Raw genomic sequence first — 22,634 nt, 5'->3', positions numbered from 1 at the left:
TTGGAGAATTACCGTTTACATAGTATCATGTATTTATTAATTTTCTGCATTAGGAACTGTAAATTCCCTGGTCGTCTTCAGTCAGATTGATAACCCACTGATCATGATAATTTAGGTTCAGAAAGCACATCAGAATCTTCTAGTACTTTTCTATTTCTGCTCTGAGCATCGTTTGAGAGGAAGACATTTTTATGACCAATAGTACTGCAATAGGGGGCTGCTCTGGAATGGGAAGGGCTGTCAGTGTTCTGCCCTATGAGGTCAAGGACAAGTGCCTTCTGTACCCAGTAGGTTTGGTCACTGCAGTTACTGTTAGTCTTTTATTTCTTCATTTCTGTCAGCAATAATAACCCACCTGCTCCATCCTCATCACCACTCTGTGGTGTGATGCAGTTAAGTACTGTAGATTTAGCTGATTGGTGTGAAATCATCCTATTTATTTATTTGGGTGCCTATTACATGCTCAGTACAGTGAGAAGGGCTGAGGCCGTCTCATTTTATTTGGAGAGTAAGCTGCTCACACCATGTTAGAGAATGAGAGAGGGCCAGTGCCCTCATATCAGGAGAGACAGGCAGGCATCAGCTAATTCCACCCGGGAGACCATGCATGTGATGTACAGAAGCAGGCAAGGTGGGGACTGAGGCCCTGAAGTGCTGGGAGGGCTTGGAGCCCAGGGTGTTTGTGTGTAGGGTTGGTTTTGGTCCCGGGTGCAGCTGAAGCCATTGGAGGTTTTCATTCATTGCTTTAAGAATCGTTCATTGTCACTGTGCGCCAGGTTCAGATGCTGGGGAGACAGGTGAGGTCTGTGGCCACAGAGCTTGAAGCGGAGCTCAGAGGACAGATGAGGATGGGTATTAGGAAGTGTGATTTGATAAGAGTGAATAAGGAAACGTTATGAAGACATCAGGTACAAGTGTAGAGAAAATCTTCTAATGCAGATTCAAATGCCACAATGTCAAATATCATCAATGCATGAGCAGGTTGTTTCAGGTACACTTTTTCCTCATCCACTCCTGCTCCCCAGGTGTTATGGGCTAAACTGTGCCCTGCGCCCCCAACTCATATGTTGAAGCCCTGACCCCCCCCAGCACCTCAGAATGCGTCTGCATTTGGAGATAGGGTGTTTAAAGAGGTGATTAAGGATAAGTGAGGTTGGGCTTCCCTGGTGGCGCAGTGGTTAAGAATCCGCCTGCCAGTGCAAGGGACACAGGTTCAAGCCCTGGCCTGGGAAGATCCCACATGCCGTGGAGCAACTAAGCCCGTGCGCCACAACTACTGAGCCTGCGAGCCACAACTACTGAGCCCGCATGCCACAGCTGCTGAGCCCGCGTGTCACAACTACTGAAGCGCGTGCGCCTAGAGCCCGTGCTCCGCAACAAGAGAAGCCACTGCAATGAGAAGCCTGTGCACTGCAACAAAGAGTAGCCCCCCGCTCGCTGCAACTAGAGAAAGCCTGCGTGCAGCAACGAAGACCCAACACAGCCAAAAATAAATAAATTAATTAATTTTTTTAGAAAAAGGGTAAGTGAGGTCACTAGGGTGGGCCCTAATCCCATATGACTGATGTCCTTATAAGAAGAGGAAATTTGGACAAAGAGACACCGGGGATGTGCATCCAGTAGAGGGATGTTGTGGAGATCAGGGAGAAGATGGCTGTTTCCAAACTGAGGAAGCGGCCTCAGGAGAAACCAGCCCTGCTGAACCCTTGGTCTCGGACACCCAGCCTCCGGGACTGCGAGACAATAAATAACTGTTCTTGAAGCTGCCAGGTCTGTGGTGCTTTGTTCAGGCAGACTAAGTGGGTTATCTTGAAGCATACCCTAGACATCATGCTGATGTGACAAGAGTCTAGTGCAGTCAGTCCTCTGCTAGGACTGGTTCGGTGGGACCTGGTCTCATTCTAGCCTGGAGGTTCTGAGGACCTGGTCTCCACTGTCGCCTTAGACGTGGACGAGCTACTCAGAGTGGCGGGACCACCTGCATGTGCTCTGTGTGGGCCGCAAACCGCACACTCACTGTGGTCATGTGACCTAGGGTCTGTAGCAGGGGATTGGGCTGAGCCACATTTGCCCAGCCTCCGTGCCATTGTCCTGCCCCGTGTTCTTTGTGGGCACTTTCACTGCTCCGTTTGCTGGCTCTTATCCCTCTCAGTCCAAGGCCAGTGGCCGTTCTTCAAATGTGACACTCAGTGTTAATGGTTATGCAATTGCAACAGAGTTTTGATTTGGATTTGTCGATTTAGTAGAAATAAAAAGGACATTTCTTCTTAGCTGTGTGCTGGTGCCAAAAATGTTACAGGTTTTGCTCCGAAGTGTGCCTGAACAGTAGCAGTTTTCTGCTGGATTGCGTTAAGAATTAGGGCATTTGATCACAGGCATTAGATGTGTTCAGTGCCATGAAAAGAAATCCTCTTTAATGAGTGCAGTAGGAAGTTGGAATTTGGGCTTTTGTTCAAGGCTTAGGATGGCGAACTGCAGTGTATCTTGTAACCCAGGAGGCGGAAAGAATAGTTGAATTCGGAAAGTGAGAAAAATGGTCATTCTGACCCTGTTGTGTTACCTGGTGTGGGAGATGCTGGCTCACCTGTGTTGTTACTTGTGACTCTGAGAAGAAGAAACTTTTATTTATTTGAATCTTTATTATTCATTCTATAGTTTGAAATGACATGCAGTTTTTTCCCCAGATCTCTAATATGCTTCCTGTGTGTCGTTACCATGAACTCTACAGTCAGGTGTGGTTTAGAATATTCCATTTTCCCCTTGCCGTTTACATGGTGGGGATACAGTTTTATTAGTCTAAGGCCTTGGACAGGCCTACGTGTCAGGTATGTTGTCCTACTTGTCAATGTCAGGAAGCGTTTTGGGTCTGACTGTGTCTAAGTGTTTTATTACTGCCGGTAGAGGTGTTGCTCTAAATAGCTCTTACATTTTATGTTCTGAAATATGCATAGTAGATGAAGGCAGGTACATCCAATGTCAGACCTGTTTTAGGCTGTGTTCTAAGCCTCCACATAAAACATGTGCATCTTCAGTGCCCCTTCTCGGAAGAGGAGCCGACAGCCACAGACCGCTTCCTCCGCCCCGCGCGCCCCAAGCATTTTATTATGAAAAGTTTTGAATCCACCAAAGTTGGAAGAATTTTATGGCAAATACCCATATACCCACTGCCTAGATTCTACCATTAACATTTGGTATATTTGTTTTATCTCATGTCTACCCATCTCTTCATCCTTCTACGTGTCCATCGACCCATTTTATTTTTCTGATGCATTTCAAAGTAAATTGCAGACATCAGTTCACTTTGATCTAAACACTTCAGCATGCGTATCATTAACTAGAGTTCAGTATTTGTTTACAGTTTTCTTTCTCTGTAAAATTTATGGTGACATGGACACATCTTAAATGTACATGAGCTAACTTTTGGCAAAAGCATACACCTGTGTAACCCAAACCCCTGCCAAGAAATAGACCGTAATCCTCAATCAGAAAGTTCCCTTCCTACCTCTTAGGAAGTCCCTTTCCCAGGCAACCATTGTTCTGTATTTCCACTATAGATTATTGCTGTTTGGATTAATTTCCAATATACATTAGTATTGTCTGAATTAGTTTTATCTGCTCTAGAACTTGATACAAATGGATTCATACAGTACGCTTGTGTGCAAGAACCTCTACTCAGCATAATGTTTTTGAGATTCATCCATAATGTTGTGTGTATGTTATTGCTGAGTGTTAGTCTGTGGTATGTATATACCACAGTTTGTTTATCCGTCACCTTTTGTCGGACATTAGGGTTCTTTTTAGTTTTGTATTATAATGAAAAGCTGCTGTGAACATCTGTGAATGACCCATTGTGTGGACATATGTTATCATTTCTTTTGGACAATAACTACTAATGGAATTGCCCAGTTATATAGGAACTATATATTTAACTTTGTAAAACACTGCCAAACTGTTTCCTACTGAATATTTGTATGCTAATTCTGTCAGTTATTGAGAAGAGGGGTGTTAAAGTCTCCAGTTATTGTTTTAGGTTTGCTTGTTTCTCCCTGTAGTTCAGTTCATTTTGGCTTCATGTATTTTTTTTTTTGATAAATTTATTTATTTTTTAAATTTATTTTTGGCTGTGTTGGGTCTTTGTTGCTGCGCGCGGGCTTTCTCTAGTTGTGTTGAGTGGGGGCTGCTCTTCGTTCCGGTGCGTGGGCTTCTCACTGCGGTGGCTTCTCTTGTTGCGGAGCACGGGCTTTAGGCTTGCGGGCTTCAGTAGTTGTGGCTTACGGACTCTAGAGCGCAGGCTCAGTAGTTCTGGCACGTGGGTTCAGTAGTTGTGGCTCGCGGGCTCTAGAGCGCAGGCTCAGTAGTTCTGGCACGTGGGCTCAGTAGTTGTGGCTCGCGGGCTTTAGCGCGCAGGCTCAGTAGTTGTGGCACGTGGGCTCAGTAGTTGTGGCACGTGGGCTCAGTAGTTGTGGCTTGCGGGCTCTAGAGCACAGGCTCAGTAGTTGTGGCACGTGGGCTCAGTAGTTGTGGCTCGCGGGCTCTAGAGTGCAGGCTCAGTAGTTGCGGTGCACGGGCTTAGTTGCTCTGCAGCATGTGGGATCTTCCCAGACCAGGTCTCGAACCCGTGTCCCCTGCACTGGCAGGCGGATTCTTAATCGCTGTGCCACCAGGGAAGCCCCCCGGTACTCTCTGAGTTCTTGCTTACGTTTGCCACAAGATGCTCCAGGTTCATCTGATACTTTCTTGTCCAGCCCTGAGCTTGACATTTGTCCAAGGAGCACTGGTTGCTCTCGGTGGAAATGATATTTAGAAACCAAGATCTGGTCAGTAGATGTGCTTATCGCTACTGGGGTGTTATTACTTCTAGATCCTAGAGTTCATAACCCTGATTTGTGAGAAAGTTATTCTGATACAATCTACTCCTCTCTTTTGCAAATAGGAACCTCTTTGGTGTTATTTTTTCTTGACAGTATTTTCTGGAGCTCTTTCATTATGAGTATGTAGATTCTTTATTCTTTTTTAGAGCTGAATGGCATTTTCTCCTGTGGATTAATATAATTCATTTAAACAGTAGCCTGTTTATGAACTTTTAGGTTGTCATTTTGCTCTAACAAAAAAATGCAGATATTAGCTTTCTACCAACCTTTCACATGTGTGTAAATGTACTTATAGGATTAATTCCTGAAAATGCAATTATCAGGAAAGCATATGTACATTTGTAATTTTATAGATATTGACACATTGTTTCCCATAGTGATTGTTCCAGTTTTTCTTCTTCATTTTTTTAAAAAATATATTTGTTTGTTTATTTGGCTCCTCGGGGTCTTAGTTGTGGCATGCAGGATCTTTAGTTGTGGCATGTGGGATCTAGTTCCCTGACCAGGGATCGAACCCAGGCCCCCTGCATTGGGAGTGTGGAGGAGTCTTAGACACTGGGACACTAGGGAAGTTCCTAGTTTTTATTCTTAACAGCAATTTATGATGAGAGTGCTTGTTTTTTAATATCTTTGCCCACATGGCATATTTCCAAGCTGTTGAATATTTGCCAAGCTAGTAGATGAAAATTGCATTTGCTAATAATTTTGGATTTTATTTTCCAAAGTGCACTTAAAAGTTGGTTTTTTAAAAAAATTAATTAATTATTTTTTGGCTGCATTGGGTCTTTGTTGCTGCGGGGCTTTCTCTAGTTGTGGCGAGTGGGGGCTACTCTTTGTTGCAGTGTGCAGGCTTCTCATTGTCGTGGTTTCTCTTGTCGCGGAGCATGGGCTCTAGGCATGCAGGCTTCAGTAGTTGTGGCATGTGGGCTCAGTAGTTGTGGCGCACAGGCTTAGTTGCTCTGCGGCATGTGGGATCTTCCCGAACCAGGGCTCGAACCCGTGTCCCCTGCATTGGCAGGCGGATTCTTAAGCCACTGCGCCACCAGGGAAGTCCTGGTGCTTTCTGTTGGTTTTATTTATTCACTTATCCATTTTCTTTGATTCCCCAGTCCTCACTCCTCTTTCATGCCCCTCCTTCATTGGCAACCATCCTTACCTGTTTGATGCAGGTCCTTTTGTTTGTGTACCCTTGTAAAATGTTTATTATTTTGATGTGTGGTTTTTTTGTTTTTGTTTTTGTTTTGCGGTACGCGGGCCTCTCACTGTTGTGGCCTCTCCCGTTGCGGAGCACAGGCTCCGGATGCGCAGGCTCAGCGGCCATGACTCACGGGCCCAGCTGCTCTGCGGCATGTGAGATCTTCCCGGACCGGGGCACGAACCCGTGTCCGCTGCATCGGCAGGCGGACTCTCAACCGCTGCGCCACCAGAGAAGCCCTGATGTGTGTTTTTAAGAATCTTTTTATTTTGTAATAATTTCAAACTTAAGAAAAATTGCAAAACTGGCCCAGGAATTCCCCCTAATTCCTTAGCAGAATTAGCGCTGAGGTGGTGGCCTCTATGGAGGTGGAGTTGCATGTGCACTGCCCATCCCTTACGCTCAGCAGGTGCTCGGCGTCCGTGTACGCATCTCCTGTGTTGCTTCCATCACATTCCTGATGACGTGCTCACCAGGGATGCGGATAGGTTTCCAAAGGCCGTCCTCTTGGCTGCACTAGTCTCTTCTGGTCGCCCATCACCAGGGGGTCAGGCTCTAGTAGAGATGCTCGTTGACTTTGCCCATGGCAGCGCTTCCTTTGTGGGCACTTACACGGGCTCCATGAAGATTCGACGCATGGATAGGTTGTCACATCTGTCCTGCAGCAGGGAACCTGGATGTTTGGCCCTTGGTCAGTGTGTCCAGTGCGTTGGACTGTGGGACACTCATGATCAGTCATGCAGGCAGCTGCAGCCTTCCATGGGTCATGCACCTCAGAAGTGAGGCAAGCTTTACCATCCGTGACCTGGGACCGGTCTGGTGGGCGAGGCTCTACCTGAGTCAGTAGTGTGGGTAAGGTAGTGGACCTTGCTTCCTCTGGGGCCAGACCACGTGCAGCCTCCTGTTTATGGAAGTGCATGAGTTTTACCTTTAAGTGGAGCTGTTCTTTCTGTTGGGCGTTTCTGGGGCGGGTCTCACCTTATGAGAATGCAGTTGGGAGAGAACTTGTTCCAATTGTGCTCGAGCTGTCATCGTTTTGCCTTCGGTGAGCGTTCCTCCCCCTCATCCCATTCCCACCTCGGGTGCTCCTGTCCTTACGGGAGAAGCGCCTTCTGTATCCCAAGGGGCCATCAGGGATTGGCATCCTCTCTGTTAGTGGCTGTGGGGTCAGAGTGTGACATGCTGTCCATGATGCTGTCCAGATGGCCCACAGGTGACCCGGGGAAGCCAGGCCTTGGACTTTGCTCTCCTCATGACCTGCCCCTTTAGGCAGAGGTGGGCGGGTGGCACGTAACCCTCGCAGGTGGTTCTCTCTGGGAGCCATCAGTCTGCTACGACTCCCACAAGAATGAAGTCCCACCATCACTCGGCACGTGCCGGCTGGGCAGCCGATGGAGAGTTCAGGCAATAAAGGTCTGCTGTTCACTTTGCCAGGTGTAGGCAGACTGACTTGTTTTCTTCCTAGAGGGCACAGCATTCTTTCAGAAGGCACTGGTGGTGTCTGAGGTGGCACATTGGGAGCCATCAGTGGCAGCAACACATTCAGGCCTGGTTGCCATGCCAGGTGGCATGGGGACAGCGGCCCTGCTGTTTGAGGGCTCCATGCACCAGTGGCTTCTATTACGCTGACTGGGTGGAACCTCGGGCCCAGACATGGGTTCAGTAGTGCGTCTTGGCCCCTTTAGGGGTGCCAGCAACTCTTGCCATGCATTTGTCAAGGCTTGCCATGCAGGGTCACCTACACCAGCCTCCAGGCCCTCCCATCAGTGCCTCGTAGCTTCTCTCCCAGTTACACGGGCCGATGAAAACAGCTAGTGCAGCTCAAATGCAGAAACCACAGTCAGTGTTCAAGTCAACAACACAGGAATATATGGGGCCTGGGGGTCCTCGCCCTCCTCCCTACGTACCCCAGCCCCCCAGTTCCCGCACCCCAGGCTGGGCTCTTGTATCCGTTGCTGTCTCCTCCCTCCCTGTTGCTCTACAGCCCCTCCAGCCAGCTTGGCTTTTCCCTTCGTCCTGTTGGAACGCCAGCGTATAATAGAAGATCTGTGTACGATTACAAGTACATACTTTAGGGTTAAAATGAACAGAAACATCCAAAATCTCTAACACACAAACACACAAACATGGACTTGAAGAAGTGGAAGACACCTGTGTTCGGGTGGGATAGTGGCATCGTGACTGTGTCTGCTCTCCCTGAATTAATTTTTAACAAGATCCCAATAACAATACCATGGGGCTTGTTAATGAAATGAGACCACTTGACTTAAAGCTCATTTTTTGTTACGCACAAGCAAGAACAATCTCTGAAGAAGAAAAATGAGGGAACAACCCCAGATTGGGTTGTGCTGTCTCGCCCCCGATTGAAGTTGTGGGGTTGTCCTGGGATAAGCTGCAGGAACAGAGGAGAAAATACAGAAACAGACCCCCCTCCATGGGGAAACTTGAGTGCCCAGTAAAATGGTGTTTCATAGCAGTGGGGACAACTGAGTAATGGGTGATACTGGGGTAACTGGACAAACGTGTGGAAAAGGATGAAATCAGATCCATCCTTCCTAGTGTACACAAGGGTGAACAGGTGGTTCAGAGATTTAAATGAAAGCAAAAATAATTAAGCCATAGGAGGTACTAGGCAAAAACATGGGTGAATTCTTCAATGATCTGGGAGATGAGGAAACTTTTTTTTGGCCGTATCGCGTGGCTTTTGGGATCTTAGTTTCCTGACTGGGGATCAAACCTGGGCCCTCAGCAGTGAAAGCGTGGAGTTTTAACCACTGGACCGCCAGGGAATTCCCGAGGAAACTTTCTTAACTATTATTCAAAATTCAGAGCAAGGAGGGGAAAGACCAGATCTGATAACATAAACATAAGCAAAGTAAAAAGACAACAAATGGAGAAAAAATATTTACAACTTATAAAACAAAAAGCAAATATCCCATATATAAGGTGCTTCTAAAAATAGAGAAAACAAAGGCTGAGGACCTGAGAGGAAAAAACAAGTCAAGAGATGGGAACAGACAGTTCACTGAAAAAGAAACTCAAATATGGCTTTTAAATGTCTGAAAAGGCAACTCAGACTCTTGCATAATAAGAGAAATGCAAATTAAGAGCACACTGAGCGACCTTTTCTCACCTTTCAGGCCAGCAGACATCCCTACTTGGTCAGGCATGAGGAACCGACCAGCATAGCTCCTGACAGGGCATAAGGGGCTATGTCTGGCTGAACTCTGGTGACTGACCCAGCATCCCACTTCGGAAACCTCCCCCAAGGAAACATGGGCAAAAACACGAGGTAGTTCGCGCACCAGGCTGTTCATTTTGGCCTCAGTCCATCCCTGGGGTGCAGGCTCGCTAAACCATGCTGCAGCCTCACAGCGGGCCGGGGTGGGAGGGTGCAGCGTGGAGCCCTATCTTCGATGATTATCTAGAGGGGAGGGGCTGACCTCTCAGCATGGGCCTTGTGAGTTTGGACCATGTAACGACTTAAAGGATTACAATTGAATCCAAACATTAAAAAAAAAAATTACTTAAAAAAATCAAAAGCAAAGTATTAGTAAAAATGGCAAAAACAAACAAAAGACATAACCCCACAGAAAAGAGTTATTTCAAGTAATTAAATCATAGAAATTCGACAGCAGGCCGACAGTGGGACATACACCAAGGACAAGAAAAGCAACGAAAAAACTTTAAGCAAATTGTTTTCAGTAATCATTTTTTTTTTTTTTTGTGGTACTTGGGCCTCTCACCGTTGTGGCCTCTCCCGTTGTGGAGCACAGGCTCCGGACGCGCAGGCTCAGCGGCCATGGCTCACGGGCCCAGCCGCTCCGCGGCATGTGGGATCTTCCCGGACCGGGGCACGAACCCATGTCCCCTACATCGGCAGGCGGACTCTCAACCACTGCACCACCAGGGAAGCCCAGTAATCATTTTATTAGTAATAATACTGGTATTATTGCCACTGTTCCATATGTTTTAGGATAAAGTGGAACTATAGTTACATTAACAACATTACACACTGGCTTTCACCATAGGAGGAGTGGGTGGGTGCAGATAATACCAAAGAATGTGATCAATAACCCTGTAATCCTACTTTGGGTTGGAAATACTGTGAATTCATGAGGTTTTTCTCTTAAACACAAGGTGCTTATTCCCTCACTCTCTCTGGTGCCAAGTCCCAGGCGCAGTGAACACCCTCGGTGACTGGTAGTGGGCCTGGAACAGCACTTTCCTCTAGAAGCAGCAGTGGCCAATTCTAGGTCTGAGGAGCCCTCAGCAGCTGCCAGGGTCCACTTTGAAGAGGCCGCCGCTGGCCGGGGTGGGACAATTGGATTGTTCATAAGATGATGACTAATGGATTGTTTAGCTCCAGCGATTCCAAGGAAGCAGCATTGCTGAAGAGAAAGGATGATGCATTTAACTTGACTTTTCTGAAGGATCTGTACCTCAGGGTGACCAAGTAGCCGAGGAGGGAAAAGGTCTCTTTATGTAAATGTTTCCACTAATAAATGATGAAGGAATTGTGGAACCAGACTGTTGAAAAATATCCAACTATGAGACAAAGGGGGCCAGGCCATAGCCATCAGTGGCCGGTCACTGCCCAATATTATGTGCCCCCTGATGGAAGCGTTCTTGAAAAAGCATCGCACTTGAGTTAAATAAAGCCTCATGATCTAACCACCGGTCTACAAGAAATACAGGGGCTGAGAAGCATCTTCAAAGTTCTGACAGAGATACAGCCTGCAGGAGCCAGAAAGTGGGATATTCTACAGGACGACCTGCCCTGGCTATTTAACAAATGCATCAAGAGACTTAAGAATTGTGTCGGCTCAGGGCAGTCTATCGATGGACCTGATTCGCATCTTGATTTGAACAAACTATTAAAAAAAAAATGTGAGTCTATTGGTGAAAAATTTGAACACCAGTTGGATAGTTAAAGATTTAAAAAAATTCCTGTCAAGTTTTAAAGCAAAATAATGCTACTGTGGCAGTTTTTAAATTTTTATTATTTTTTTTTATAAATTTATTTATTTATTTATTTTTGGCTGCATGGGGTCTTTGTTGCTGCACGCGGGCTTTCTCTAGTTGTGGCGAGTGGGGGCTACTTTTCATTGCGGTGCACGGGCTTCTCGTTGCGGTGCCTTCTCTTGTTGCAGAGCATGGGCTCTAGGCGGTGGGCTTCAGTAGTTGTGGCACGTGAGCTCAGTAGTTGTGGCTCGCGGGCTCTAGAGCGCAGGCTCAATAGTCGTGGCGCACGGGCTTAGTTGCTCCATGGCATGTGGGATCTTCCCGGACCAGGGCTCGAACCCGTGTCCCCTGCATTGGCAGGCGGATTCTTAACCACTGCACCACCAGGGAAGTCCCGATATTTTCTTATTTTTCATCTTTCGCTTTATGTTCTAGGATAGAGTTGGCAAGCTTTTCATGTAAAGGACCAGATAATAAATGTTTTAGGCTTTATGGGCCAAGAGGTAACATTGAGGGTTTTAAGTAGGTATCACATCAGAAGAGAGAAAACAAATTTCCACATTTTCATTGGTGAAATTCAAAGTGTGATAATCACTGAGTACAATTTTTTTGTGACTCAATCCTAATAGGAATGGAATTCTTTTGGGGGGGCTAACGTTTTGCTTCATTGGGGTTCAGAGTTAGTGCTGCCGATCATCAAGATGATTGGAACGTTCATTTGTAACAGTGCCACCGTATTCCGGGCCACTAATTGGGCTTTCAGTTACACCCATTTTATTATTCAGCGATCATGTATGTAATTTCTAAGATACCTTTCTTGTTTCCTCTGTCTGTCTCTGTCTCTCTCTCGGCTGTGTTTATGGATGCTGTTCTCCTCAAATGCCTCTAAACCCTCTAGAATTTAAGCCCCCATCCAGTCTCTCCTTTGCCCCCTGTGCTCCCTGCCCTTTCTCTTCCATGCTGACCCTGGTGATCATTGTATCTGTGAAAGCAGGACAGGTTGGCTTGTATGTGCAGCTGGTGGGCTTCCTTTAGTTTCCTGTGTTTCCCCGGGAGGGGCAGCTCTGGGACTTTGGAAGGGTGGGCTGCGTGTCGCATGCAGGGGGACCTCGTGGGGAGCAGGCAGTGGACTCAGGCCCCACAGTCACCAGGTTACGTCCTGGGGGCTGCTCCACCTCCTGAGGTCTCTGAATCTCACTCCTGGTTCTCTTTCCCTCAGGGCTACCTGATTCTGCTCTGCAGGGGCAGCTTTTAGAAAGAAGGAGAAAGCGGAGTCCAGACAGTACCCATGGTGCCCTGTGTGTCTAAAGAGATAAAGGGATAGTCCAGTCAATACCACATGTTTATTCAAACAAATCTAGTGCAGTACTCCTTACCCGGTTTACTGTGCTTTCTACATCTGCGGCATGTGTAGTGGTAACTGAGGCATGAAATTATTGTTCTGAACCAGTCTTTTCAGAATCAGGAAATACTAAACTTTGTTACAGTTTAAATTGAGCCATATGAAATAACCATTTTTATGGGCAGAAAACTGTGGAAAATTAGCACTTTGATCAAATAAATCTAATACTAATCTAATATTAATAAATCTAATGTCAGTAAAATTGTATTATATTTGTTATGTTTTGAGCTGTGAATATGGTCACTCTAAATCATCACTCTAATTAACCAGAACAGTTAATTAAGTAGCCTCTCTTATTTGCAGTCATTCTGGCACATCTAGAGAGTGTAAGGGTCTTCAGCATCAACAAACCCAACTTCTGCTTTTCAGGATCAGATTTGACCCTGAAGGAGTTAAAGTGAGCTTGCTCAAGGACATACTCTTTAGTTTCAAAGTTGCATCTCAGACGCAAGAGTCCTGGAGGCAGGTAGAGGCTTTTGTAGGCTGACGGTCATGGAGAAGGTGTGCTCTGCACAGGCCCCCTGGACTACAGTGCCCTGAAGCAGGCAACAGCCGGCCGGAAACAGCCAGGTCGGCGGGTCCCACCACATAGGTGACAACGCACGTCAGGAGGGGGAGCCCCAGCAGTGCTCTCAGCTTCCTTGCTTACTCTTTCTGACTTTGTCGTTTGGATTTGCAGAATGGTCGGACTTGCAAAATAATGTCCTTCAACTGACTACACGGTATTGGCTAGAAATGTGGGGCGGCCACCCGTGGGCTCTGCGTGCTAGAGGTAGTAAGGAAGATGCACTGGTTTAGTAAGAGGATGGGCTGGTTTAGTAAGAAGATGCATTGGTTTAATAAGTCTGTGCACTGGTTTAGTAAGAAGACGCACTGGTTCAGTAAGAAGATGGGCTGGTTCAGTAAGAAGATCTGCTGATTTGGTAAGAAGGTGGGCTGGTTCAGTAAGAAGATCTGCTGATTTGGTAAGAAGGTGGGCTGGTTCAGTAAGAAGATCTGCTGATTTGGTAAGAAGATGGGCTGGTTCAGTAAGAAGATGGGCTGGCTTAGTAAGAATATGGGCTGGTTTAGTAAGAAGATGTGTTGATTTAATTAGAAGATGGGCTGGTTCAATAAGAAGATGGGCTGGTTTGCTAAGAAGATCTGCTGACTTGGTAAGAAGATGGGCTGGTTTAGTAAGAAGACGTGTTGGTTTAGTTAGAAGATGTGCTGGTTCAGTAAGGAGATGTGCAAGCTTAATTAGAAGATGGGCTGGTTCAGTAAGGAGATGTGGAGGTTTAGGTAGAAGACGTGCTGGTTTAGTATAAAGATGTGTGGGTTTACTTTATGTCTTTTCGTGCGTGCAGCCTGTTTGGATTTTGCCAGCAGTTTTAGGGTGTTGCCTGCCTCAAACTTTTTTAAAAAACTGTAAACAGCTTCAGTGGGGTTCGCAGAAGGAAGCTGTGGTTTCTGGTCTTCCTGTTCATTCACATGTGTTTTTCAGAGGGAGGGCTAACATCTGACCGTATTTTTCAACAAGCTCAGGAGCGAACAGAGGAGAGTGCACGGTAACTGTCGGCAGAGGGGGAGGAACCAGAATTCCTCCAGAGAGACTCCTCCTCACACAGACTTTGCAGCGGGGTGTTCCATGGAGAACGAGGTACGTGCAAACGCAGCGTGGAAAGAGCCATCTAGAATGATTGTTTGGGTCTTGTGACCTTTACTTTGGGAAGGTGGGGTGGAGGGTTCCTGCTGGCTTCCGGGTCTGAGAACTGGCAGCCCCAGTGGCCAGCGAAGTGAGCAAGGTGAGCTGTTTGTAGGTTGTTGGGTTCGTCCATCTTCACTTAAGGAGTAGGAGACCGTGGATGTCAGGTCTGCTGAGGAAGAGTGACGTTCATGTAGATTTGTAGTCAGTTAGGACCCAAGATCTGAGTTGGAAAATGATTTAGGGAAGAGGTCAAGAAAGAGCACGTTCACAGTGCAGACTCGCGCCTGGAATTTCACCCGTGACGCCTGAGGGAGGAGGAGTGCCCGGCAGGAGTGGCCTCGGCCGCCACGTGGACGGTCAGGTGTAGTGTGCATCACCGGAGCAAACCGCTGCAGTGGGGGAGGTCAGGTTCACGCCTAGTCCTGAGATGGGGAACTCGAGGTCTGTAGGAGGTCCTGGGGCGCGGGCTGTGTCGTACTCCTTATTTGGGCCTCTGCGGCACCTAAGAAAGGCTCTTTTTCTGTTGGTAGGCGCTTAAGTGCTTAACTTTCTTTTTAAAAAGATAGTGACTCTGTTGACTTGCGTTACAGGGAGTTGGAGTTAAGATAGGCAACGTTGAGATACAGTTTTAAACAGTGGTGCTTATAGGAGAGGATTTGTCGGGGTGCTTCGTGCTCTTGGGTGGGGGTGAATCTGGGGAGTAGCCGCTGCCTTGCCCAGCTGGACAGTTGGACAGTGGCTCTGCCCAGCCCACGCGCTGGCCTGGGTGTCTCTCCCTGGTGTTGTCCCGCAGCCCTGCGGAGCCTGATCCCCGCTGAGCAGTCCCCCTCTCTCTCCCTCAGCAGAAGGGGCCCTGGGGCAGGGAAGGGGGTCCCTTGAGGTGCAGCCCCAGTGCCGGGCACATGCCAAGTGCCCATTAGACGTTTGCTGAATGCCGAACTGAAGGACCCCAGGGCATTGCACTTGAAGCCTTTGTTCTGGGGCGGTTTTGTGTTATTAACTAAAGGAGTAGGTAAGGGTGCGTGAACACCGTACTGAGGCATTCGAGGTGCCCAGCGCGGGTTTCCTTCCTTCACTGCCACACGCTTTCTCTAGAACGCGCTGGGCTGAGCCTTGTGCACATGGAGTGGCTTGGTGTATGTCACCTTATTATTCACTTTGGTCCGCAAGTAGAGGCCACTGTCCCATGAGCAGTTGTGCTGGTTCCTTCAGCACATGCATTTCATAGTATAAATTAATAAACAGACAGTCTGACGGAGAAGTTAGCCTCTGAGAATTTGTTTAGGAGATGCAGTTACTCGGAGCCTGGTCACCCCAAGTGAGATGCTAAGTCAGGCTTTAATCTAACAATACCCAAGGCCAGCCTGGCCCCTGGTCCCTCCTCTAGGAAAGCGCTAAGTGGGCCAGAGTTTGTGTGTGTGTGTGTGTGTGTGTTGAAGAGCTACATTTGAGGTTTCCAACTTCAAAAGTTGTTTCAGGCATAAGATGGAAAATATATTGTAAGAATACTATAAGCATCTACGTATCACTTCTGAGCCAGTTCAGAAGTTCTGCACAGTTCTAGGAAGCAGTGTGTGTTCCATGTGAGAAGTCTGCAGATGCCTGACAGGGCCACCGAAGCCCCGCATCCCCTCCCTGGATCTGTGCCTCGGACCCTCGGTTGGTTCCTTCAACATTCAGGGCCCCCGTTTCTTCACGAGAGATTCGGGCACAGATGGACGCTGGGTGGCACTCGGTGCCAGGGCTCCATTCACGAAGAGAACCCGTGCTTGGCGTTGTGCTCCTTCCAGGGGCTAAATTGCTCCTTTTGTCTTTTGGGGTCAAAGATGGCAAGATCATTTCAGTGATGATGAACATGGGCGCTCAATGAAAATACCTGTTGAGTGAAGGATGAACAATTACACGGGCTAAAACCACTTTGTAAAACTCTGTATTGATTTGGAGGCTATTCCAGTGAATTAAAGAGTCCACAGTCGTTTAATGGAATCCTGATTCTGTGCATCGGAATATTCTTTTCCTGAAATTAATTAATTAATTAATTAATTTTTGGCTGCGTTGGGTCTTTGTTGCTGCACGTGGGCTTTCTCTAGTTGTGGCGAGCGGGGGCTGCTCTTCCTTGCGGTGCGCGGGCTTCTCACTGTGGTGGCTTCTCTTGCTGCGGAGCACGGGCTCTAGGCGCATGGGCTTCAGTAGTTGTGGCACGTGGGCTCAGTAATTGTGGCTCGTGGGCTCTAGAGTGCAGGCTCAGTAGTTGTGGCGCACGTGCTTAGTTGCTCTGCGGCATGTGGTATCTTCCCGGACCAGGGCTCGAACCCGTGTCCCCTGCATTGGCAGGTATATTCTTAACCCCACTGTGCCACCAGGGAAGTCCAAGAATATTCTTTTTTTTTTTTTTCAAGAATATTCTTAATTGTTCTCAGTTTATTTTTTTCAAGCAGAGCTTTCTTCTACATTTTCATGTTTAAAAGCAACATAGGCTCCAAAATCCTGAGGTGCCCTCTTGTTCATTGTGTTTCTGAGAAGCTGAGGGGCCCCCACTGTGCCTGCCATCCCCCAGCTCCCAGCCGTGTCTACTTTCCAGCTCCTGCAGCGGGAGCGGGGTGCGCACCTCCTGTGTCACACGCCTGCTGTCCTCGGGTGGGGCAGCCGCCCCCGTTCTGTGCTGAAACAGGGTGAGGTGGCAGAGGAAAGCTGCAGGTTTGCTGGGTGCATTTCTTTACATAATGGTTTCAATATTCCACTTTCTAGGGAGGCTCATCCACCGGTTGAACGTATTTGGGATGTTAAAAAAAAAAAAAAAAGTACATGATGCCTGGGGTATGCAACACTGAGGACTGAGTTAGGGAAGCTGTGTCTGATTCCAAATCAGTCATGCCAAGTTCATGCTTGGCCAGGTGGCCTTGTGTGCAGCCTGGGTTCCGGGGCGGCTCCCCTCGCCTCCGCCAGCCTGTGAGCAGTGGAGGGCAGGCGCCATTATTCGTCACGGGGCCTCACGGGGCCGTGCCTCGTTGCCAGGGTAGCTCCTTTAAAAACAGGGCATTTGGGCCCTAAAGTACACCTTCGAGGCACCTGGCTGGCAGTTCTCATCATGGATTCAGTCCCTGTTCGTCTGCTTTGGGCTTATCTCCCCCCGCTTGACGGTGACCACCTTGAGGGTGGGAATTCCGTCTCATCCCTCCACGGGGCCTTCCTGATGCTGGCTGGCACAGGCATCAGACACATTACTGCTCCCCTGTAGGGTGCTGGCTCCCAAGAGGTAAAGGCAGCAGAAGACGGAGTGGGGCTCAGCGTAGGGAAAGCTGATCCTTGAGCAGTAGGAGGCGTCTGCAGTGGGCATCCTGGTTTCCTTGGCCTGCAGGGGCCAGACGATGAGGCGTATGGGCTGGCAGAGGGTCTCTCCTTAAGGTGGGTTGCAGGACTCGGGCTCTGGGTCCTTGCCACACAGACTGATTCTGTGTGCGGACTGTGACTTTATGACCCGTCCCTCAACATTAAAATAACAGCATGGTTTGCATGTGGCCTGTGGACCTGGCGATTTTGGCACGGGCTTCTTGGTAAGAGGCTGACCTTGGCAAACCCCTCGTCTCAGAACTGGTTTCCTGTTGCTTCCAGGTGTAGAGGAGTAGCGAGGTAGGGCAGCAAACAGGTCGAGCTGAGCTGTTCTCGTGCGCCATCAGGCTGTGCCCGTGCTGGTTATGATTTGGGAGAGTGAACTCTGTGAGGTTACCAGGTAGAAATGGCGTAGGGACAGACGTTTACTCCGGCCACTTTGGGATATAGGTCATCTGTGTAACATTGTGCCGCGTGCCTCGGTACTTCCACAGCCCTAGGGCAGTGCCTTGCGCATCACAGGAGCTGGGAGGCTCTCAGTGCAGATAAACAGTCAAGGAGAACAGGATCGAAGAGTCATGTGTGTGCCGTTGATCGCCTCGGATGCCAGCCAGAGTGGCAGTCACGGTTCAGGGCCTGGCCTGACCTGCCCGCAGTCAGGCTGGTGAAACGTGATGTTTACATTACTCAGCCCTCAGTGTCGCTTGCTTTCGGTGTAAACTTTACCATCGGTGCTTGTCTGGCAAATTGTGGGTGACAAGTGTCCCACCGTTTCCACGTGAGCCCTACATCGCGGTCACCTGGTCCAGACCCCGCCCCCCCCCCCCCCAGATTTCACCTGAAGTGCCTCACCCTCTCTTCCACTCGCCGAATTTGTGCTGGGGCTGACAATTCCTGTGGGATCGAGGAGAAAGAAGCCTGAGTGGGCCCCGGGGGCGGGCTGTCTGAGGGCTGGGATCAGCCGTCTCCGGCTCCTCCGAGGAGCCCCCTCGCTCCTCTGTAGTTCGTCTGAGACTGTGGGGATGATGCTCTCCTTATGATGATGGGATTGATTATCTTGTCTCCCTTAACCTTCGTGCTTTTATCTTGTCTCATCTTAAGTGTAAGCAGTTGTAGGCAGGAGCTGTACTCGTCCTTTAAAAACAGAATCTTACGGACGATTTCAAATGTAAACAAGAGCGGAGAGAAGTAAATGAAGCCGCACACGTGCACGTTGTCTAGCTTTGATCCTCCCCAGCCCTGAGGGCCTCACATCAGCATTATTCCCCCAGCCCCCCCACGCAGCACGACGCGCTGAGGGGCTGCATTGGGATGGGCAGTGGGAACTCGGTGGGTATCCAGGGCGATGAGGGGCGCTCCAGTATTAGTTGCGGTGGATCAGTGGGGTAAAAGGCAGCTATCCAAGGGCCAAGTGCTCAGGGGTAGGGAGTGCAAGCCAAGGAGCAGAGGAGGAAAGCCGGGCTCTGGCTATAGAAGGAGCAGGAAGAATGCTGGGGTCCCCTTGGCTGAGGGCGTGTTTTGGGTGGGGCGGGTCCTGCAGGACCTCCTGGAGACCCCCGAGGCCTCACCTGCCTTTGTGAGGGAGTTAGGGCCCCTCTCCACCCTCCATCTGTGAGATTGACAGGCTGCCGAGGCGCCTCACAGGCATTGTTTTGGGTGGGATATGGCATGTGGCTGAATTTCCCCCTTGCAGAGGAGAAGCAGGAACGAGAGCTTTTGGTACATGTTTGGTGACATAGGTATTTGTTTCTTGTAAGTGTTGGTCAGAGCTAGGCCTGCCCTAGGTCCCGGCCGCTGTCTGGCGTTGGGTCCTGCCCAGGCAGGCGAGCTGCAGAATCACAGACAAGACAATGGAAGGTGACTTCTCGGTCTGGTGTGGGTCACCACCTTTGGGTTTCGCTGCTGTGTTCGGTGATGTTTCCCTGCCGAGGCTGCACATTGGCATCTTGTGTTCTCTGGTTTTACGTTCCTTTGCGTGACTGGAAGCGGTCACCTTTGGCCTCTGTGTGCAGGTGCCCAGTGCCCATGCCTGACTCTCTGAACATCTGTGCCCGTGGAGGGCCTGGAGGGCTCTCACAGAGCTGCAGGGAGGGAATCCTGGGCCTTTTCCTGGGGCCCGCAGGCAAGGTTGACTTTATTCTCCCCGCTGTCCCTGGCTCTCCCTCTGCAGGTTTACTTTGATCGCAGGGTTGGCCTCCAGGCCCCTCTAGACACTGACCATGGGGTGAGGTCACCCAGGTGCTGGTCAGCGCCCTGAGCCCCCGAGGCCCCGGCGGAGGGAGGGGAAAGCAGAGCGCGTGCTGCGTTCCTACGGGAGAGGGAAGAGGCGGGCCTCACGGCTGTTGAGCTGAGTTTCCTGTTGATGCCACAGCCCTGGCCACACCTCCCCGCCTTCTCCGAGGACCCTGCAGTGAAGTGACCCAGTGGAGCCGGGAGGTCACTTCAGAGCAATGCTGCATTTTTGTCTTCTGAGGGAATCTCCCCCTTCCTGCCCCTTCTTGCCTCCTGAGTTTACTCACCTTGAGAATTGGCCCTTGACCTTGTAAGTGTCCATGAACAGGTGAGGGACCAGCCCCTCGGTGCCCGAGGCGGCACTGGGCCCGGCCCACCCTGGCTGGCAGTAGCCGGCCCGTCTGCACGGGGACCGTGGTGGTGCTTCTGGCCCCTTCCGCTTGTTAGCCATGGGTACAGCGCAAAGCCTTTGTGAATAATGAACTCCAATCATTGCCGTTTCTGCCTGCAGCCTGGAATTGTGTCGCCGTTTAAACGAGTATTCCTAAAAGGTGAAAAGAGTAGAGATAAGAAAGCCCATGAGAAGGTGACAGAGAGGCGCCCTCTGCACACTGTGGTGCTGTCCCTGCCTGAGCGCGTCGAGCCCGACAGACTGCTGAGCGACTACATCGAGAAGGAGGTGAAGGTAAGCCCGCGGCCGCAGGGCCCGCCTGCCCGCCGCCAGCAAAGGCCCCCGAGGCACCAAACGCTGCGCTTCTGGGACCCGTCCCCACTCACACCTCGGGTGACTCCCACCCGGCGGTGCCCCTGCGGTGGTGTGTCTGACAGCTGGGTGCCCAAACCCCAGGTCTCTGTCTTCCGGCCCCATTTCTGGCTTTCTCTCCAGTAGCAAGCTGCCTCCTTTCTCGTAAAGGCTGGCCGTGTGTTTCGGTTCCTTGGTCAAGGCTAAGAGCTATCCCGTGTGCCATTGTCACAGCCCAGGACACGGGCTCCTGAATCCTGTCAAAGCCCGCGCCCACTTGTGGGTAAACATGACGCGCACTAGTGTATTGTCAGTGCTTCACCTAAACACTACATGAAAAGAAATGAGAGAGAAATCAGAGAGAATGGGAAAGGGGACCGTGGTGATGAGAGAGGCCCGTGAACTTGCAGAGGGAGCTGACGAAGGTGGGGTGACAAGTTCACAGAGCCCACGGAGCTGGACCTGCGTCCCTCAGAGGACGCGGAGCTGTCCAGCTGGACCCGGGGGCTTAGGGCGCGTGGAGCACGGTGTGGGCTTGGGGGAGGGGTTTGCTCTCACCTGCCACGGGGGGGGGTGGGAGGTCTCCCTGGTAGAGACATGACACTAGGGGGGCTCTAGACGTGGGGACACCTGGCCCGGAGGAGGGTGGGGAGAGACCCAGTGTGAAGATGAGCAGGTTAAGTCAAAGCGTCTGTCCAGAACGGTGAGAATTGCCCACCCCCTTTCCCTCAAGCTTCCAGATAGGCCTGCAACCAGGCCTCTCCCACAAGGGGATCCTCGGAGGAGTGCTTTCATGTGGAAGCCACACAACCCGCAGAGAGAAGCTGACAGTCTGCACCTCTGCCCGTGCACACGGCTTCTTTCGTGGGCAGTCAAGGAGAAGTACACGTTTGAGGAAGACGTTTCATCTAAAGATAGAGCCCAGGACAAACACAAGACGTAAACATGAATGCAACAGCAGCAGTGCGGAAACTAGGGGAAAAATAAAAATACGTAATGTTGTCAGAAAGATAAGAGGAAATACTGTTAACTGTGAGACGACAGGATAACAGGTGGAGACAAGAGCTTTTGGAATGAAAGGATCTTAACTATATGTCGTAAAAATTCATTAGAGGGGTCAAAAGATAAAGTCAGGGCAGTCACCCGGAAAGAAAAACCAAGAGACAAGGAGATCCAAAATCAGTAAACAGAAGATGAGAGAGGGAAAAAAATGATAGGAGCCGTCCAGAAGGTTCAGCCTCTGACTCATGAGAAGAAAGAATGGAGGAGAGTGGGAGGAAGTTGTTAAGACAGTAATGGAAGGACATTTTGCAGAAAATTCACCAACAGACATGATTCTCAGATTGAGAGGGTCCCTTTCTGGTCATGATGACCAGACAGTCAGGTTTCTAAAACGTGAGCCCTCAGAGCCCGTTCTGACGAGGTTCTTGGGAGATGTGCTGCCTCAGAGCACAAGGGCGCACCAGGAAGGTGGGAGATGCAGATCCAGAACCGGGGCTCTAAGCACGGAAAAGAACAGAGGGAATTCCCAAGATGGGAATCTGAGGAACAGGCTAGGGCAGCTCTGGGAGAAGAGAACACGGATAGTTTTATATGTTGGAGTAGAGGCTGCTGAAGAATTGGGAAGATAGAACTGTACTTTGAAAACAAAGCAAGTGGAGGGAAGGGTAGGCCCATATTACACCATGAAAATTTAAAGTTTGGGGACTTCCGCGTCCAGGAAGAGGGAGTCGACATATTTTTCCCTATTCCTCTCACTAAGTACACCTAAAAATCCTGGACGTTATATATGCAACAACCATAAGAAGACTCTGAAAGGTAGAGTGACGGCAGACCAGCCAGGGACCTTGGGACCCAAGGGGGGACCCCTTTGGTGAGTGCCCTGGTTCTCTTTTTCCTCATGTATCCCAAGCTTGGAACTGAAGAAGCTGGCGACCCAGAACAGCCAACAGGTGCACACAAAATCCCAACAAAACTCACTTTCTCTGGCCAAAGGACCAGGAAAGGGATAGCTTAGCAGGACAGAAAATGTTTTACAATACCTGCTCAGTTCCAACCAAATGTGACTGAAAAACCTGTGGCCCCGCTGCTGCCTCTACCAGCAAAGACTGTGTAGGGGCCAGCACCCACCCCAGAGAAGGCTGAGTAGGGAGCTGGGGCTTTATCCCTGATGAACCCCTAGTGGAACTGTGGTGTCAGTGGAGACCATG

General features: G+C 49.6%; 1 protein-coding gene across 7 annotated transcripts in view; it reads left to right on the top strand.

Annotated features, from left to right (window-relative positions):
- CCM2 (CCM2 scaffold protein) overlaps nucleotides 1-22,634 on the top strand; it is a 59,307-nt gene that overhangs the window by 4,118 nt on the left and 32,555 nt on the right. For 2 of the 7 annotated variants that reach the window (XM_029232871.1, XM_029232872.1), the window contains exons 2-3: nucleotides 13,958-14,072; nucleotides 20,194-20,367. In XM_029232871.1, the coding sequence (XP_029088704.1) occupies nucleotides 13,958-14,072; nucleotides 20,194-20,367 (289 nt within the window). Of the gene's footprint in view, nucleotides 1-9,958; nucleotides 10,957-13,916; nucleotides 14,073-20,193; nucleotides 20,368-22,634 lie in introns of those variants that run through there. The other 5 variants (XM_029232874.1, XM_029232873.1, XM_029232877.1 and 2 more) reach the window with 5 other exon arrangements.

Source organism: Monodon monoceros, unplaced genomic scaffold, assembly GCF_005190385.1.
Source record: "Monodon monoceros isolate NGI ecotype Baffin Bay Population unplaced genomic scaffold, NGI_Narwhal_1 Super_Scaffold_2, whole genome shotgun sequence".
NCBI lineage: Eukaryota > Metazoa > Chordata > Mammalia > Artiodactyla > Monodontidae > Monodon > Monodon monoceros.
The sequence above is the reverse complement of the archived record's forward strand: the minus strand, read 5'-3'. Positions and strand labels throughout refer to the sequence as shown.